The following is a 19820-nucleotide window of genomic DNA, read 5'->3' as shown; positions in this document are numbered from 1 at the left end:
GAAGCTTGTCCAACCAAGAATACTCGTCAGTGTAAACAAAGAGCTTCTGCAGATGATTTTCAAGGGAAAGGCTTCCGATACTTCCCTTTGCCCGAGTATTGCAGTGTCGTCGGCTTTCGTTTGAGATTCCACAGGTGAATTTGCTCTCACATTGACTGTACCGGGTAAACAAAAATGTGTCTTGCTGTGTATACATGCTAGCTCCTTGCTTGCGTCTTTAATTTACTCCAATTCAGTCAACTGCTACACAACTGCTGCTGTTTTATTTTCCTGCCAAGAATGTTCTAAATCGACCAAGTTGGTCCTGGAAAAAATAACACATTAAACAGACAATCTAGGCCTGTTTAAGATACGTAGCTCTTATACCGTCTCTTATCAACTTGCTGTCTGTTCTATGCCCAAGTCATAAGATTAAAAGCCACACTGCATGACAAAATGACAAGACTATGATTTGAATTTCAAGCTCTAAACATGCCGTCGTTCAATCCCCCTTGTGAGTCCAGCTCAGGTTGTTGTCACAGTGACCGTGAGCCGAAATTTAGAGCTTGTCAGAGATGTTTTCACATAGTTTCATTGTGTATTCTTGTTGGTTGGTTCACTGACAGCGATCGTACCCGACACAGTGAGACGACACTGTGTGATATCTGTTGTTGTTTCGTCGTATGGTGTTTGTTGTGCTTCTTGTGGACCCGTTGTGGACAGTTTTCGTTTTGGCCATGACAGTCGTCAAACGAGAAGAATCTATACTTGGTGGTTGCGCCTTCTCGGCAGCACGCGCATATCAGCTTTGGGAACGTCGGCGCTATTTGATGTCGCCGCTGCATTTGTGGTTTTTTGCACCTGTAATGGGCAGCATTTTTCTCTGCCTCGTTTTGTTCAGCGGAGATGTCGGCGCCGTTCGACAGTCTGCATTGGTGCGCTGGATGGAGAGCTGGTGGGGCTGAGGCGAGAGGAGCATCGGCGTGGAGCGCCGATGCGTATTTGGAAATGAAAGTCGGTGTTTGTAATTGAAGCGGATTTACATGGGACAGGAAAAGTGAACCAATCTGTTTATTCATCAATAGATGCTCCATCTTATTGTTCACTTTCAAACTGAGCTTGTAACAGATATGTGGGACATCATGCACGTTATGAGCGTGACGTCTCTGACCCACTTGATTCTCTCTTCTTTCATCTACAACTGTGGTTACGGTTGCATGACTGTCCAAGTTCTATGTTGTTGTGTTGTGTTATCTTCCTGTCTTTCGTTATTTTTTGTTAACTATTCTGTAAAGCGCTTTGTTACAGCTGCAGCTGTGGTAAACGCGCTATGTAAATAAATATGTATTGTGTTGTATATAGTGTATACCCAGTTTATGAAAAGTGAGTCTGTTCATTTCAGTATTTTATGAGTGTCACAACAGCTATACAAAAATCTGAATCAGAAGACGAGTCGTTTAGTTCTAATAGCTACAGTAATAGGCTGTAGAAAATATCTTGGCTGAAAGATAACCTACAGCAACCTACTTAGCTATAGGCTATTTTATATATGATTCAGAGTCTCCTTTTCTTTCTTTTAAAGAACACCGAACCAGTCTCCAATGTTTCTGTCCTGTCACATGAGAGGATGGAAGCATGACACAGTTTAAAGCAGCTGCACAGAAATGGCTGCAGTGGTGTGGAATTGGTGGAGAAGTTAATGGATTCTCAAGAATGACCTCAACAATGTAGGCATCGTATTTCTTTCTCTGCTTTAGTTTCCTTCTGTCAGAGTTTTTTAAATGGGAAGTTGTTGTTGTGGGTCTGATCTCTGGCAAGCGTAATGTTTTGTTGCTCAAGAAGTCTGGAACTGTGTGCTTTGGAGAGTTTCTGGGAATTGAAGTAACATTGACAATGACGATTAGACGACAATGTCAAAACAAACAAATTAAAGCACTTGCATAATAGGCGCTTCCCTCGTTCAAGGCCAGCAGTGTCCTCGTGCGTACGCGCCGGCTTCCTTTGGCAGTTTCTGCCTGCATGCTGACAGTCTTACTTTCTCAAAAACATGTTATGTGCAGGAGTAACACATTGTCATTGAAGCAGCTCTAGGCAATGCTTAAATGCATGTACCATATTTTCCGCGCTATTAGGCGCACCGAAAAGTCATCCATTTTCTTAAAAGCTCCCAGCGCGCCTTAAAATCCGTGCACCTTGTGTACGGTCATTACGGTAATATGTCGACCCCCAAAATGGCTCCTTGCTGGAGACATGCTTACAATGTTATACCTTGCTGTTGGTTCAGTGAACTGTGTCGCTGCTTTATTAAATAAGTTTTTGTTGCAGTTCTGAAAAAAGGGGAGCTGTGGTGTTGTTTTTTAAAACGCACACTTTATTAATGGTTTTCACAGTCTCAACAAATACGTCTTTGTCCATCGCCGTGCCTTCTCTTTTTCCGTTTGACTCGAGAGGCGTTCATGACCGCCTCCGAAAAACGTAAATTAATGATTCCTTCAATGAAACTACGAAAATTGAAAATAATGCATCCAAACAGAAAATCAAGCGAGGAAATCTAAAGTCAAGTACAACTTTATTGTCAAATGTGATGTACAGCACAGATGAAATTTCCTCCCTCTTAAACAGACAAGACAACATCTGATCGTTCTGTTGGAGCTACGCTCAAGGAAATGCCAAAATAAATTCTGTAGGGGAGCTACAGAATTTATTTTGTGATTTCCTCGCTTGATTTTCTGTTTTGACGCATTCTTTTAAATTTTCGTAGTTTCATTGACATAATCGTTAATTTACGTTTTTCGGAGGCGGTCATGAACACCTCTCGAGGCAAACAGAAGGAGCATACCTCCATCTAGTGGATGAATTGTAAATTGCACCTTATAATCCAGTGCGTCCAATATATGAAAAAAATTACAAAATAGGCCGTTCATTGAAGGTGCGCCTCATAATCCAGTGCGCCTTTTCGGGCAGAAAATACGGTGTATATATATATATTTTTTTTTTCATCCAAATCGATATATTTACTTCTCGGTTTCATGGAACTTAGGATCTATTGTCTCGGGTCAGTAGGATGAACAACTTCATCTTTTGGGACAAAGAGTCCTAACTACTTCATTCCACAGTGTCAACAAGTACTTACAACATAGTCAAAGAATGAACCTGAAGCTGTGGCTGAGAAAAGAAAGTCTGCTCATGTGGCTCCTCCTGAGTGTATTGTACAGTTTATGAGCTGCTGTTCAAAAAAAGCAGCAATTTATGAATTATCCTGAGCGTGAGCTTTTGGCTCACTAGACATGTCCTAGAGAGAGGTTGTCCCAGTTTCCCCTTTCTTGGTGATAGAAATAGAGAAAGATGTCTGGAAGGACGAATGTATCGCCTGTTTTGTATTAAAGTTCTTCCGCAGGTGAGGCAGGTTGTGTGTGTCATTCTTCCTCTGCCGTGATAGCAATATCTTATTGGTTTGTTGATTCTGGAAATAATCAGATGCAATACTACTGCTGCGTAGTACCGCGCTGTCAATAGGTGAGAACTTTCAACGCTGTTGCTATGTAGCCTATTGCTCTTTCTTTATATCAAGAATGCAGAGTAGGTTCACTTGAACTCTGCTCGTGCCGCCTTCCTAAGAACAAACTCAAGTATAGTTATTTCGAACAATAGTCTCTTTGTACATGTATTTTCCAGACTATAAGTCGCAGTTTTTTTGTAGTTTGGCTGGGGGTGCGACTTATGCTCTGGAGCGATTTATGGGTGAAATTATTAACACATTATTATATCATTTCACATGTTATTTTCACATTAAACCGCAAGAGGCCGCTCTAGACCTGTGTTGATAAAACCACGATGAGTCTGATGTAAGCGACGTAGAAAAGGAAGCGCTGCATCTTCTACCTCCGGAGTTGGTGGAGTTGCTTTAAAGCAGGGGTGCCCATTAACGTCGATCCTGATCTACCGGTAGATCTAAAACAGGTCCCAAGTAGATCCGAAGAGTGTCGAGGAGAAATAACAAACAAACAACCATTTGTGTGTCTTTGTACATGTTAGTAATATATTTTTTGTGTTAATGTATGCTGCACCATAATTATCCTATCAGTCTCCTTTTCACAAAATAAATATTTAAAAAATAAAATGCTGTTGCGCTCTATCTTTTATCGACATTATTCTCATTCAGAGTTTGCTTCGTGTACAATTCACCGAGGGCACGGGCAAAGAATAGGAACCTAGGAGGGCCCAGGGAAGCACTTTAAAACGGTACGTGTGAGCTACGATAGTTAACAGGCTGCAAAAGTGCATCGCCTGCCTCAGTTTCAGGCTGTTTCTCATCATGGCGTGTGTGTGTGTTCGTGCGCGCGCATGCGCGCGCACATGCCGGTAAGGGTAGATCCCGTGAGGTTAGTTGATCGAAAAGTAGATCTTCGGTCCAAAAAGTTTGGGCACCCCTGCTTTAAAGTGACACAGAGGATGAAGATTCCATTGGATTTAGTGATTTGGAGTGACATTGATGGTTTGGTGAACTTGTTAGCATGTTCTTTGTGCTATATTTATCTGAATAACTCTTAATATGTTACTTGAACATACCAGGCACGTTCTCAGTTCGTCGTTTATGAGTCATGTAACTTTAGCATATTGTACACTTATTCAGCATGTTGTTTTCTATTTTATTTAGTTTTTAAATTGCATTTCAAGATATATCTGTTCTTGGGGTTGGATTTTATCACATAAATTTCCCCCCAAAATGCGACTTATACTCCAGTGCGACTTTCATCTCTGAATAAAGAACAAAAAAACATATGTAAGACCTCCGGGTTTTCCCGGAATTCCGGATTTTCAAATTTTAATGAAAATTTCTCCGCAGAATTGAGGAAAAATTGCCTAAAATTAATCCGGATATTAGTTGACAACATTGAACGAACACGCGTTTGAGTTCGTTGTTTTGCTTTCACGAGTGTAGCCATGTTGAGGCACTAACACTAGTAACACAGTAAACAAAGTAAAGAGATTTTCGTCTCTTTATAAACACACTTGCTAAACCCCAGTGGAACGAATAAAAGACGCAGTGGACAAGACAGTTTTTGTCGTAAAAAAATACATTTGGACAAAAAGGGAAACACACAGATTGGCAGAAAAACGTGTCCGTCCGACTTCAAGTGTCGTCTCGGCTAGCTTAGCTTAGCTGTTATCGAGTGTGACGTCGGTTGGGTCGGCGCTGATTGGTTGAAATCAAAAGACGCACGCACAGCAGAGAGCAGCAGACTATCTACTGCTGAGACGCGCTTAGCTCGAGTGGCGTCGCCACAACAGTAATACCCTCGCCTTGCCAAATCTTGGAGATTTCGAAATTTCGGCGAGAACGGAAGCCACAAAGGGTGCACGTGTGCACACATAAGGAAGATTAATCATTGAATGTTGAGTATTTGAATAGCGTTTTATGTAAACTAATTCATGCGTGATCGGCCAGGTGTGTGTGTGTGTGTGCGCATGTGTGTGTATGTGTACACACACACATATATGTATATATACAGTATATTTATTTATATTTATATATATTAGAGCTGTCAGTTTAGCGCGTTTTTATTGGCATTAATTTTAACGGGATTAAATTTTTTCTCGCGAAATTAATGCGGCACACGTCACAGCGGATGTTACGTTGCTCTACAAATAAACCAGAAACAAAACAACAAGCGCGTTGCACAGGTCCACGCACGTTTGTTTTGCCAGGCACGGCAGCGCGAGACACCGAAAACGGATACTTAAAGAGTTTATGAATGGAAAGTTTACTTTTAAAAGTTGCCAGATTGTTCCACTGACAAGACCAAAGTCACCTGTATGTTTTGCAGTCGTAAACTGAGCTATCATCATTGCACGTCGAGTCTGAAATACCACTTAATGGCCAAGCACACAGCTGACGTGAGTACCCCGCCCCCTCGTCTCAGACAGACAGCTATGGATCATTTCAAAGCGAAGAAAATGGATGAGATGACGAAGAACAAATTTGCTGAAGTCGAGAGTTCAGCGGTGCAGTGGTTAGTGACCTAGCGAACACTGAAAATAAAACGTCTCCAGTGTTGTCATCGAACCAAGTGTAGTCATCCGAAATGATGTCCACACAAAACCATAGCGAGACTTCTGCGCAAGAAGGACCAACAGAATCAACATAGCCTGACTGCTGTGTTCAAAGCAAACTTGAGAAAAACGAAGTATGCAACCATGGCTTAAATCCACTATAGGCTGAGTACTAGTTTACCTTAGATGTGCACTTTATAATGTTGTATTGCTGTTTTGATTCCATAAAAAGATCTGTTAAAGCAGCTGTTGCATGACAAAATGTTTTTTTCACTGTTGTTGATGGACAGTAATATTGTGTGAGAGAAATAGAAATTATTATTTCACTAAATATTTGCATTTTGCACATAGAAAACTGATTCATGATTCCATGTTGATGAGAGCATTCAAATGGGGAAAAATAGGACAAAAAATATATAAAAGGAAATTCAGAAACGACAAAAAATGCGTGAGTAATCACGATTAATTTTTAGTGAATTTGAGCTAATTATGACAGTTGCATTTTTAATTAGATTAAATATTTTAATCGTTTGACAGCTCTAATATATATATATATATACAGTTTATATATATATAATTTCCGGAATTTTCAGGAAAGTCCACTTTCATCTCTGTTTATTATGCATTTTATGGCTGGTGCGTCTTATACTCAGTAGCGACTTATAGTCCGAAAAATACGGTAATTGGAATGGTTTTAGGTCTTTTACTTGTCAAAACAGTCACTCCTCTAGCATATCAGCCCTCTTGAGTGTATCTTTGCTCCAAAAATTAGTGCATGAGTTAAATTCAGCGCTAATCAGCTTGTCATGCCTGGACGGTGATGTGCAAGGATGACTCACTCTTCAGTCATGGCTAGTCGACCAATGCTGCATCCAACACTTGCAATAATCAAGATAGTCGATGTTTAGCTTTTTTTTTTTTCTCATTGCACTTGGCCTCCTAATAATACTCTTGCCAGCAGTTTTCAATTTCTTTAGAGCTAAACATAGAGCTAAAGAATGATGTTGACACAACAGAAGAAAAAAAACCAACTGAGCCGTTCATGTCCAAGGCAAGACTTAGTGTGAACGGAGGTCAAACCTTTTTTTAGATAACTTTGTTCTCATTCTTCTAATGAATCTAATCGTTTAATTGTATCTCTCTGAGATGAAAATACCGGTAAAATTAAAAGAGGGAAATTAAATTACTGAATGTGCAACATGGGTCACTGAAGGGCCTTGGTCACTGTTGTTTCTTTTGCATGAAGCGCCACATTACTCGCGTCTTCCCTCCTCATTTGTCAATATACGGTTTGGTGCTTGGCTGTTTGTAAATACTGTCGGCTAAACTTCCATGAACCATGATTTTGCCTCATACTGTATCGATGCTGTATCTGTCAGGCTGCAGCAAATCTGCTGCTCAAAGACTTGCATCCTATATGAGCTGAATGGGTAACGCAGCCAATGTTGGCTCATTAAAAAAAAGAACGAAAAATAATATTAATCAGCATTATGGTTCAACAAAGAAACAATGATTTGTCATGTATGCCTCATACGTCCCAAGTTTGAACAATATACAAACTTGGATGCTCATTTCTGATTTGTCTTCCATCTCTTTCAAGGTTGGTGGTTTGTCAGTACAGCAGAGGAGCAGGGCTGGGTGCCTGCCACATATCTTGACTCTCAAAGTGGAACCAGAGACGATTTGGATTTAGGCACCTCCAGGACAGGGGAGGGTATGTGCAAAGAAATAAACACATTATATATATTTATGTACATACTATAATGTACCGGCAAAGTGTTGCTGTGTTCGATGTTCATTCGCGTCACCCAAAATAAATAATACATAAATACATTTTTAAAATACATTGAGGATTTAAGTTCTGTATTGATAGCAAACGTTTTGCTGTTGACCAAAAAATAATAATAAAAATCAAGGTCCAGTTTTTGAATAATAAAGGCATAGAAATTAAACAAATGTTTTAATCTGATTTCTCGATTAATTTAAAAAATGAATTGATTATTTAAGAAACATTGGTTGTTGTAGCTCTAAAATGGAAACCTTAACACAGATGCACTGTGCTGGTCCGACATTCTGGTAGTGACGCTCAAAAATTGAAGTATCATAGATCAAATTTTTTTGTTTTTGTTCAGACACATGTATTTTTATTTTGTGTGGAGTGAATTGTCTTATATCGTTACCTCGTGGAACAATTTCGACCATTAACACTTTAGGCTTCGTTGGACCTGACATGGATGAGGAAAGGCAACCTCAGAAACCCTCTCAGATGACGTGTTTATGAGCTCAGGTTGGGTCAGGCACTACGGAAAGCGTCTTTGTACGTTTTATTGTACAACCAATATTGACATATGGTCCAAACCAGCTAAATTGGACCCACTCTTTATCCTGTGAAAGAGATCTGAGTGGATAACAGGGTCCAATGCGGTATTTTTGATTTGATTACCTTAGCTACCTTTTATTAATCCCACCATGTTGCACTGCATAACCAGATTTAATGAGGAACTTTGTGTCTGCCGATATTGGTCAATGTTAACTGTGCATTTCTGTTGATAACCTCATAATTGACTGACAATTGTTAATTTGCCATTGAAATATTGTTTATTGTTTTGTTTATTGAGCCTTGAGCATATAATATACACAATAACAGGTTGACAAAAGTCAAACAAAAATTATGTGAGGAAAATTAGAAAGTAGATAAAAGTAGAAAACACACATCATCACGGTTGTATGCTCAAGGGAGTAGGAAGAAGTAAGTAACTTATCTAGTCCTACCCCTTATTTTGTAACAATTTGATGTGATCATTTTTCAAAACAAAGAACAAAAGAAAATCTACATATCATCAAATGCTTTTACCCTTATGTATACTATACTATTCTATTTATACACCTTTTGGTGTATAAATAGATAAATAGTATAAATAGTATCATAATAGTATAAAATAATAAAAATAGTATAATAGTATAGTATAAATGTATAAATAGTGTTTATATAGTTATTCTTTCTCCTTTTGTATTCCAATTTTCTGATATTCATTATAGTTTTCATTTCTTGAATACAATTGATAAGTTGATCAAATTCAAAACAAGAACAAACGGTTGTCTTACTATATTTTACATGTATATCAAATTTATCTTTTTAGTTCTGATTCATGTAGTTTTTTTGTACTAATCTTTTGAATTTGGTTGGTTGTTGTAGCTCTAAAATAGATCAACTGCCTTCATTTTTGACTTCTATAAATTGTTTATTTGCCCTCCTGCAAAGTACTAACAACCCATTCTTATCTTACCCACCCATTTTTGTTGCTCATGCTCCTCCTCCTCATCATCATCATCGTCAGTGACTAAAAGACGCAAGGCCCATCTGAAGAGGCTTGACCGTCGATGGACACTTGGGGGTATTGTGAATCGCCAACAGAGCAGAGGTGAATCTTTCGACACAGCTGACCAACCGCATCCAAATGGCATCGACACTCATTCACACCAGTACACAATGTAGAGTCTTGCCTGAGAATTACATGCATGTACGGTGAGATCATGCAAACATCATACAACCAGAACTCGAGGCAGACATGCTAATTTACTAGTAGAGAAGACGCACGTTTAGTGAGGTTGAGCTTCAGGTTTGCTTCCATCACTCGCGGGATGGTGGCAAGGCAAGGCAGCTTTATTGATCTTGCACTTTTCATACACAAGGCAACTCAATGTGCTTCACACAACCAAAGGCACAACAACTAGAAGAATTTACAAATAAAACAGCTCGAGATTTACTAAAAGACCGTAGAGTGAAATTTATTCAAAAATGCTTAAAAGTCCTTCATCAAAGTCATGGGGGAAAGAAAAGCATAGTTTTGAATCACGATTTAAAAGCATTTACACTTGGCGCTGGCTTCACTTCTGTTGGCAGTTTATTCTGTTTGCATGCAGCAGAACAGCAAAATGATGTGATTTGAGATTATTTTTCTGATGAATTTCCTCAACTCATTGCATCGTTTATGAAGAAAAATACAGCCTATTCTAACACAATAATCCAACAAATGGGGAAAAACACTAAATGAACAAACAAACAAAAAAGTCAATGATCATAAATAATCTCTGGATTAGTTTATCCTGAAGTGTGGGCAAATCATGTTCTTTCACACCAAACTACATCTTGATTTGGGTATTGTTGGGCCTTCACCAAAACAGTTGCATTAAATTGGGATCATAGAAGGCGCAAACATGTTTTGCTCGCATAAAAAAACGATTCAGGAAGAGTTCGCCCAACTCCAGATTGAGAAAATTGTAATTCCTCTTATTCACATCAATACCACCTTGCTGTCTTGGGAGTTTTGTTGTTCGAGAGCCCTATGTCTGGTGATGGTGATGAGTTCAGACCATTAACCTCTGAAAGACATTGTCCGCTCTCTGTGGGATTGAGGTCACATATGGTCAGTTCGTCTTCCTGATGTGAGATTCAAGTCGCATGGGTTCAAGAGTGATTTAGTGCTATGATGCCTGGGAAGGAATGGCTGCATTGCGGCTGCCGTGGTTTTATGAGGCAACTTACTCTACTTTTGAGGTGAAAAAAAAAACTGACGTGAATTTTGTAAATGGGTTTCTCAGTGATGAATACCTTACTGTTTTTGCCTCAGACTTTAAAAATGTAGTCATTATTGTGATTCCGTTGTCTTGTCCTTATCCTCCTTTGCCTCAGTGAATTGAGGCACCATTGTTAATGCCGAATTATGTATTGCAGGCTTTGTAACAAAAAGATGAATGAATGTGATTTTACTGCTCTGTGCTGGCATTTGAGGTACAGTTTGTTTGAGTAGTATTGACAAAGAATGAAAAGGAAAACATCCCACTCAAGATTTACAAATGGGCTACAAGCAATTTGTTCATGGAAGAAAACAGTTGTGGTCTCCAAGACCCACCAATGCTTGTTTTTTCATACAAGACAAATTTCATTTCATTCTGCAACTAGGACAAGAAATTGAAACCTTGACAATAAAACAAGGGGCCACCCCACATGAAACTGCTCCCAATTGCCTTTTGCAACACAGCCAGGACAGGACAGGCTTTGACCTTGATTTGCGACTGATGTCCAAGTGACCTTGTTGTATATTCAAGGTTTCGAGGTGCAATGAGAGCCAGCTTGTCTGTATTTGGCAGGCAGCTTTGTATTATCACTGCGAGCTATTACTGACAGCAGGTCCCTAATCAGATTTACAGAATCCCTCTGAGCATTCACTCAGCTCTCTCTGTTGCTCTGTATGGATGACCGCATGTGTGGTGTTTAGTCCTTATCTTAGTCAAGTTGCAGATGACTTTCATATTCACGGTGATTGGCCTAAAGAATAGTCTTTAAAAAATACTATTACTGATAATAAATGCTCTATCACGCTCTGCGGCAAAATGTCATGGTTTGTTGACGGGCACATACTGTAATGGGGTTCCACAGTTTCATTAAAACTAGTTTTTACGGAATCATTCTAACCAACACAATTCAAAACAATGCCTCTCAACCTCACCATTGGAGAAGGAAATGATCAACTTTCATCCCCTAAAAATAAATACAGATTCCTACACAAAAAACACAATTACAATAAGCACGCTTACATATTGACTTTGTTAGTGCAGCAGCTTTGTCATTTATTATTCTACGTCCATCTGCAGTTACTGCTTCCACCTGCATTATTCTCATCTACTTGCTTCAGTTTGAGAATCGGCTTTATGGGCAGAGTTGAATCTTCTCCACATTATTGAACTGGGCTGCATGGAAGTAACGTGAAGATGAGGAATAGCAACCTCTTTTACTTTACATCCCTTATTCAAGAAAAACGTCCTTCAGACATGACTCCTATATCCAAATCTCTTTCCATCAGCCATCTCAGAAAAACGAATGGTCCCACCTGTCAAGTAAATATAAAAAAGGCTGTTGCAACTCACCAGGTTCTTCATTTTTACATCACTCCTCGGATTACTGTTATTTATCACTTAAGTCATTGCATTGCATATTTAAAGGATGTTTCTCTGCTGCCTATCATTATAATTGATTTTATCCACGGTAAACATCCAATGTCCCGTTCACCAATCTGCCCACCCTTTCTGGAAGTCCTAATCTATCCCACTTTGGCCTCTTCCTCTGCTGCTTGCTTTCACCATCAAGTACTATAAGCAGATAATCAGCAGTCTATTACTTCCTAATAAATTAAAAAAACAGTAAAAAGAAAAACAAATAAGTGTACCGTTTCCTTAAAGGAGAATTGCGGCCCAACACATATTGGTTGTCTGACGGCGGACATTTCTGTTCTTAGCATCTAATAAATATTAACTTTGATGAATGCTGCATCGGGGTCCAGCTAGCTCTCGATTACCAGACACAGCTGTGATTGCTGGGAAAGGGACTGTTTGTTATCTTGAAGGACAAAAGTGAGGGGATTGCCACTTGTTACATAACTGTGTGGTGATGTAGAAATGAAACATAGTCAACATCCCTACCTCTTTTGATCTAACCCAGGGGTGTCAACCTCATTTTTGCAGTCCACATTGTAGCTCTGGGTTCCCTGAGTGGGTCATTATGGCTGTGAATTTTGTGAAACTGAATAAAATGTTTGATCACCTCTACATATTACAGTGCACCACAAATAGGTGGATAACTAATTTTGAAATCAGTAATCAAGAATAATGGTTAGTTGAGGCATGGTTATGTCACATTCTGCATGAGGGTGGAGTCGTTGGAGGACCCCAAAAAAGGGGGGAGGCATGGAGGAGCAGTGTGGACTGACCAAATTGTATTGAACAAAAATACACACAGGCATACACTGGAAAATTACTAACTACTAGTGATGGGTCCAGCGACACCGATGCGTTGACGCATGCGCCGGGCTCACAGAGCAAACCACGTGTCGGTGCATGTGCTGCTTCATTACGTCACGTGATTGACACGTGAACTGCACCGGCGCAGTTTAGACTGCATCGGCTGCGTTGACACAGTCCAGGCTGCTAATTGACACGTGAACTGCACCGGTGCAGTTTAGACTGCATCGGCTGCTTGGCACAGTCCAAGCTGCGCCGCTTAGTCCAGGGGGCGTCGACTCAGTGCAGGGGGCGTTGACGCAGCAAAAGCCCGCACAGTGTATCCTAAGGAAGTGCGTCTGGCGACACGATGCCGATTGCCGAAACAAGCCAGACCTCACCCTCGCTCGAATAAAAATATATGTTTGGGCAATACGGAAAACACACTGATTATCAGAAAAAATGTGTCCGTCTGACTTTGAGCGTCATGTCGGCTGTCATATAATAGGCTATTATTATATGAGAAGTGCTTTATGAACGTTTGTACTGTACGTCATACTCCAGTTGATTGAGAGGTCCCGCCTATAAGGTGGAGTTCCAGAAAGTGACTGCGAGTGAGCACACCGCATGTTTGATGACTCTGCCACGTTGCTATTAAAAGTCACTGTCTGCTGACCATCATTACATCGGCTAGGCTAGTTTAGCTGTTGTCGTAGTTCAAAGCTTAATATGTGGCGTGGCTCGGGTCGGCGCCGCGAGTACGTTCTCGCGCTCACAACAGAGAGTAGCAGACTATCGACTGCTGAGACGCGCTTCACTCGTATGACGTTGCTACAGTACGTGCATATTATGGAGCAGCTTCCGGACAAATACAAATTGTCCGCCGTGTAGAGCCATTTTGATCTCCTTTTGGAGAATAAGGTATTTATTAAAATCTCCTTGTCTCTCCAAGTGCCTCTCGGATTTTTGACATGTCTTATTCCATTGTGTGTGTGTGTTCTCCACAACAGGGGAAATAGCATGCATTAAACGCAACAGAATGAAATTTAAAACACTGGAGCATCTTATTTTTCTAAATCAAAATTTGTGAAGACAAAGCCCACAAGCATCCTCATTCACATGATTTTCACATTATTGAAATACATGGAATGATACAATATGAATGCATGGATGTGAATGATATTGTCAAGGGTCAATGTCATCTTTATTGTCAAATATGCTTTATGTATGACATGCAACACAAATTTCTTCCTCTCAATCCTCAGTGCATACATGCATGCAAACATGCTGTGCATTAAACACACACCGCTAAGAAAGGATAGCAGCTACACTGTATAAAAAAGACATGTAATCTGAACAGTATAGACAATATAAACAATATAAACAGCATAAACAACAACATAAACAATGGCGCTTGTGGCTATTGTGGGTAGAGTGAGGTAGTGCATTGTATACACGTCATCATCAAATCAGTTTGTTCAGTCTGTCAAGTGGGTTGGCTGCAGGGATTTTGAAGGTCCAGCAGGTGGCAGTGGTCAGCGACACAGTATCAGTACAGTATCAACACAGTGTGTCATTGTGTCGACACGCCTCATGAGGCCTCATGGACCCCTACAAGTGCTCAAATAAAGTCCTGGAAATCACAAAGAACGTAACAAAAGAAACCTGTGACAGAAAACAAAACCTGACAGTAGCGGGGCACACAGACACTCACATTCTCACATTCTCACAACTCTCAATGACCCAACCAAGACTGACAGAACTCAGGGAACTAAATACAAGCAAAGTGACGAGACAACGAGAAACACCTGGACAAGACACGAACGGTTGAGAGAGCTGATTGGTTAAACACAAGGGACACTGATGACGAGAACAGGTGGCGACAAAAAGGGCACACGAGGGAACAAAATCAAACAGAACCAAACAGAAACATAACAGGTTTACGTTAATGTAAAAAGTATGTAATGAGATCATGCTTGCAATATTTCTATGTAATAATGGATTACATATGACAATTTTAAAATTTGGTTCAGACTTTAGCAAGCATCATGAAAAAGTTGACATGTTTGATTTGTTCTCGCGGGCCACACAAAATCATATATCCGGCCAGATCTGGCCACCGGGCCTTGAGTTTGACACCTGTAATCTAACCAATGAAATATTGTTAAATGCTAAATTTAATTTCATTTTCTCCTTTTTTCCCCCCTCTTCTTCCTCAACACTTACTTGCCTACAGAGGAGAAATATGTAACAATACAGCCATATACCAGTCAAGGGAAGGATGAAGTCAGCTTTGAGAAAGGGGTCACCGTGGAAGTTATTCAAAAGAATCTAGAAGGCTGGTGGTACATCAGGTGAGTGCCACCTTGCAATTTAAGTAAAATGTTAACACATATGCATTTCCATTAAGAATTTGTGTGCTTATGTTCAGTACAGTCGAACCTCGTTACAACGTACCTCGAGGGACATAACGAATCTGTACGTTATAACGGTAGTTCGTTGTAACCATTTCCAATAAAATGGCCGCCAACTACGATGTCTAATACAAAATTTATAGATTTAAAAACTGACATGTTTAGATTGTAAACATGTCAATTACAAGTATGTGTATACAGTATGAAGAAAACATTCAGTCAGCAAATGAAAAGTACCTTCTTCAGTTCCGGATGTGAGTTCAAGTTAGCTTTGAACGCTGCCATTATGTTGCCAATACGGACGATTGTGGAAATAATTGACTTTGCCAATTCGTAGTCTCGGCTGAGCTTCGTCTGGGAGACTCCTTTTCAAAAGAGAGACAATTTCAAAATGTTTGTAACTGTCAGTCGAGATTTGGCACCATCTTGTGGCATTGACAATTGTTTCCATAAGTCTTTTCGCGGGTAGATGAATTTATGGGCAACAAATCGTGAACAGGAGAGTGCCGTCCTTTTCTTGCAATGGCAATAAAAATTCTGATCATTCTCAGTGGATAACACAACACGATGGCTGAAGTGAAATTTTCATGTCTTGTCAGCGCCCAGTCGGTTGCGTGTTTCCAGTTCATTGATCTTACTGAGCAGTGATTCTCAGAACAAAATCATTTCTAATAAAACAATTTGTGCTTATTGACAGTATCATGCTAAGGATGCTATTCGATATATGATGCATGCTTTATACTGTATAGTATGCACAGAAACATGATGAATGTCGGGGGCTTTTTTTGTGTCTTTATTGCTACGGGGCCCTTTTTCTCACACTAAAGTTCTCCTTTTGCCCTCAGATATTTGGGGAAAGAAGGATGGGCCCCTGCTTCCTACTTGAAAAAGTTAAAAGAAGACTTCTCCCCTCGTAAGAAGACACTGTCGGGTCCTGTGGAAATCATTGGCAACATCATGGAGATCAGCAGTCTTTTACAAAAGAAATCAGTCAGCGAAAAGGACATCCAGACAGACGGCGATGGTAGCACCACACCAGAGCGCCACATCTCCAAGAGCGAGATCAGCTTGCCAATGCCCTTTAGCTCTGAGATCAATGCCGAGACAGGCAGGAGGTTGAGCGCAGGCCGTGATACTAACAGTCCTTGCCTGGGAGTAGCAGCAGCGAGCTCTGCCCGGAATGAAGCCAAAGTGAGAGGCGAACCAAGTTCCCCCGCCGTTGCCAGAGTAGCACCACACAGAGTTGAAATCGGTGAGTTTGTGGGATGGCATTTTCACCAACAAACCCTTGAATGTGTGGCAATTCATGGAGTGTAGATTGTATTTGTGAATATGAGCATTTATCTTAAATGAAGCAATTTTCCTTCTCTATAGGCTTTGACTCCATTGGTAAGCTACATTGGTTCTCTACAGAATGAAAACCTAACATATGAGAATATAACCTGCTTTGCTGTTTAGATTTCCATTGTGCTCACCTACTAAAAAAAACAAAAAACATTCCTGTTAATTGTTTGCATCTCGAGTGAATGTTGTTTTGAACTTGTCATCATTTTGTTTGATCGTTATGACTGTTTTTTTTTTCTTTTTTGTTTAGGGTCTCCTAATCTGAGACAAAAACCTCCTCCAAGAAGAGAGACCAATTTGGTAAGACATTTCACAAACTCACTTTTCTGCAAGGTAGCATTGAAATTGCATGTACTGTACTCGCTATCATATCAAAATATACGGAACCCACAAATCCACTATTTATCAAATTAAATACGATGAAATTTTATGACGAGGTTGACTTTAAAATCGCCCAATTAATGTACAAAGCACACAATAACCTGCTCTGCCAAAACATTCAGAAGTTTTTCGAAATTCGAGAAAGCAGCTATGATTTAAGAGGTACCAACTTATTCAAAAAACTCAAAACAAGAACAAACATCAAGCAAAGAAGTGTATCTATCAAAGGTGTTAATCTGTGGAATAATCTCGAAACGGACCTGAAAATGAGTAAATCGCTTGCTGAGTTCAAAAACAAATTCAAAAAAATAGTACAAACAACCTACATCACTCAGAGTTAAAATGATAAATTCAAAACATTAAATATAATGATAAATCAGAACTAAGTTGATAAATAGAGAAAGGTATTGAAATATCCATTATGAATACAAGAGAAAATTGACACAAGAGTGTCAGGGTGTGGAAGTATATAATCCCGATACAAACCAAAAGTTGTAAAAATATCACGGTTAAGGGTAAAGTATGAGCCTTAATGGAGACTTCTTTCTTCTTACTTTTTTCTTTTCTGATTGATATAAAAATGATTTATTAGATACAATCACATAACGGGGTAGGACTAGATAAGATTTTTACTTCTTCCTCCTCCCTTGAACATAATAACTGTTGAATGAAGATCGATTTCTTTCTTTTTACTTTTTTATCTACCTTATTTTCTGTCAAATTATTACTGTATATATGTTTTATGTTCAATAAACAAACAAACAAACAAATGTCTGCCTCACAGTCTGCGTTCCAATTTTGGTTTGGTCCTTGTGGTGTGGAGTTTTTATATTTATCCCAGGTTTACAGTTTGTGCTGTAGGGTTCCTTTAACTCATTCATTCCCCATGATTGATACGTCTTGGAAACGTACTTCTTTTTTTTTGCGCCATAGTGTGCAGAAGGGTCTGAGGCAGCTTCTGACGAAGGATTAGAGGTGTCTGCATTATAAATCATTTAAAATCTGCCCAGCAGGTGGCAGTGTGTGTTAAGGGATCAGCCAGGATCACGATACAGGACAAGTACAAGTAGAGGTGGAGGGATGCATGGGAGGAGTTGTGGAGTAGCATAGTTAGTAGGGAGTGCATTTGAACCAGTAGCAATGGAGAAATCTAAACAATTAACCCGTGAGGATTGCTTTTGGGGAAGAAAATCTTTGACCATGACTAGGCAGAGGAGTTTCGCAAAGCAGCAGGATACTTTTGTCTGCTCAAAATTAAGAAGCAGCCATCAAAAGAGGCTCCCGTGTGCATGAACAACATTTGCCTCAAAAGCCATTTTGTGGTGTTGTTGTGGTGTAGAAGGAAAGTCTTATGTATGCGATTGGCTGGCAACCAATTCGGGGTGTCCCCCGCCTACTGCCCGAAGACAGCTGGGATAGGCTCCAGCACCTCGCGACCCTAGTGAGGATGAAGCGGTTTGGAAGATGAATGAATGAATGAAAGTCTTATGTAGATGTTTGAGATCTCACCAAAGTAAAAAAATAGTGGTGCCATAATTGAAATTTACGCTTGAAATGCATGCTTTTACAAAAAGGTCTTTTTCTGCATTTTTTCCCCTCAAAAAATGGAAATCAGATAACATTTAGCTATTTTCTAATGCTGATTGCTAAAGAATGGAAAACAATCAATCTTGTTCTTCCAGCTGAAAGAAGAAAATCTCATCTTTCTTTTCATAGGAAGAATGACTATATTGCAATAGAACACAATAATCTGGGGACCAAATCAGTCAAAATCCAGTCAAACGGCTGGGTGGGTTGGAGGCCTTTGTTCCAGTGAAAATGGCTGTGATTGAATGAGTTAAGTACACCACCATATAGAAATACAAACGTTTTAGTTTAATTGAAGGGCAGTACTCACAGGTGTGTACCCACAGGTGTGAATCTGAATGTGAACAATCGTTTGTCTATATATGCTAAGATATATATGTATATATATATATATATATGTATATATCCTCTGTTCCCCAGAAGATAAGATAAGATAAGATAAGATAAGATAAGGGGGAACAGAAGATGAGGCGCTGGAAGAGGGACCATTATGGGAGGACAAGCCCCTACACGGGATGTACCACCGGACCATAACTGAAGTGGCCGATCTCAAGAAGTCCTATCAGTGGCTAGAGAGGGCTGGCCTGAAGGACAGCACAGAGGCACTCATCCTGGCTGCTCAGGAGCAGGCCCTGAGCACCAGAGCCATTGAGGCCCAGATATCCACACCAGACAAGACCCAAGGTGTAGGTTGTGCAAAGAGGCACCTGAGACGATCCAACACATAACTGCAGGGTGTAAGATGCTGGCAGGGAAAGCCTACATGGAATGCCATAACCAGGTGGCTGGCATAGTCTACCGAAACATCTGTGCGGAGTATGGACTGGAAACCCCAAGGTCAAAATGGGAAACACCTCCAAAGGTGGTGGAGAATGACAGAGCGAAGATCCTGTGGGACTTCCAGATCCAGACTGACAAGATGGTAATGGCAAACCAACCAGATATCGTGATCATAGATAAAGGGCAGAGGAAAGCCGTTGTAGTGGATGTAGCGGTCCCAAGTGAGGGAAACATCAGAAAGAAGTAACATGAGAAACTTGAGAAATACCAAGGGCTCAGAGAGGAGCTGGAGAGAGCCTGGAAGGTAAAGGTGACAGTCGTGCCTGTGGTGGTCGGAGCACTCGGGGCAGTGACCCCCAAACTAGATGAGTGGTTGCAACAGATCCCGGGAACAACATCGGACATCTCAGTCCAGAAATGTGCAGTGCTGGGAACAGCAAGGATACTGCGCCGAACCCTCAAGCTTCCTGGCCTCTGGTAGAGGACCCGAGCTGAACGAGGGAC

General features: G+C 40.2%; 1 protein-coding gene across 4 annotated transcripts in view; it reads left to right on the top strand.

The window, feature by feature from the left end:
* Window positions 1-19820, top strand: part of LOC147200757 (SH3 and PX domain-containing protein 2A-like) — a 121332-nt gene that overhangs the window by 89352 nt on the left and 12160 nt on the right. For 2 of the 4 annotated variants that reach the window (XM_086119240.1, XM_086119238.1), the window contains 6 exons: window positions 7634-7747; window positions 9372-9455; window positions 15047-15164; window positions 16070-16476; window positions 16599-16613; window positions 16819-16868. In XM_086119240.1, the coding sequence (XP_085975366.1) occupies window positions 7634-7747; window positions 9372-9455; window positions 15047-15164; window positions 16070-16476; window positions 16599-16613; window positions 16819-16868 (788 nt within the window). The remainder of the gene's footprint in view (window positions 1-7633; window positions 7748-9371; window positions 9456-15046; window positions 15165-16069; window positions 16477-16598; window positions 16614-16818; window positions 16869-19820) is intronic. The other 2 variants (XM_086119241.1, XM_086119239.1) reach the window with 1 other exon arrangement.

This window comes from Hippocampus guttulatus, chromosome 9 (genome assembly GCF_054856545.1).
Source record: "Hippocampus guttulatus isolate MCC_2025c chromosome 9, RoL_Hgut_1.0, whole genome shotgun sequence".
In the NCBI taxonomy this organism is placed as follows: Eukaryota; Metazoa; Chordata; class Actinopteri; order Syngnathiformes; family Syngnathidae; genus Hippocampus; species Hippocampus guttulatus.
Note: the sequence above shows the minus strand (reverse complement) of the source record. Positions and strands in the feature narration are given on the sequence as shown.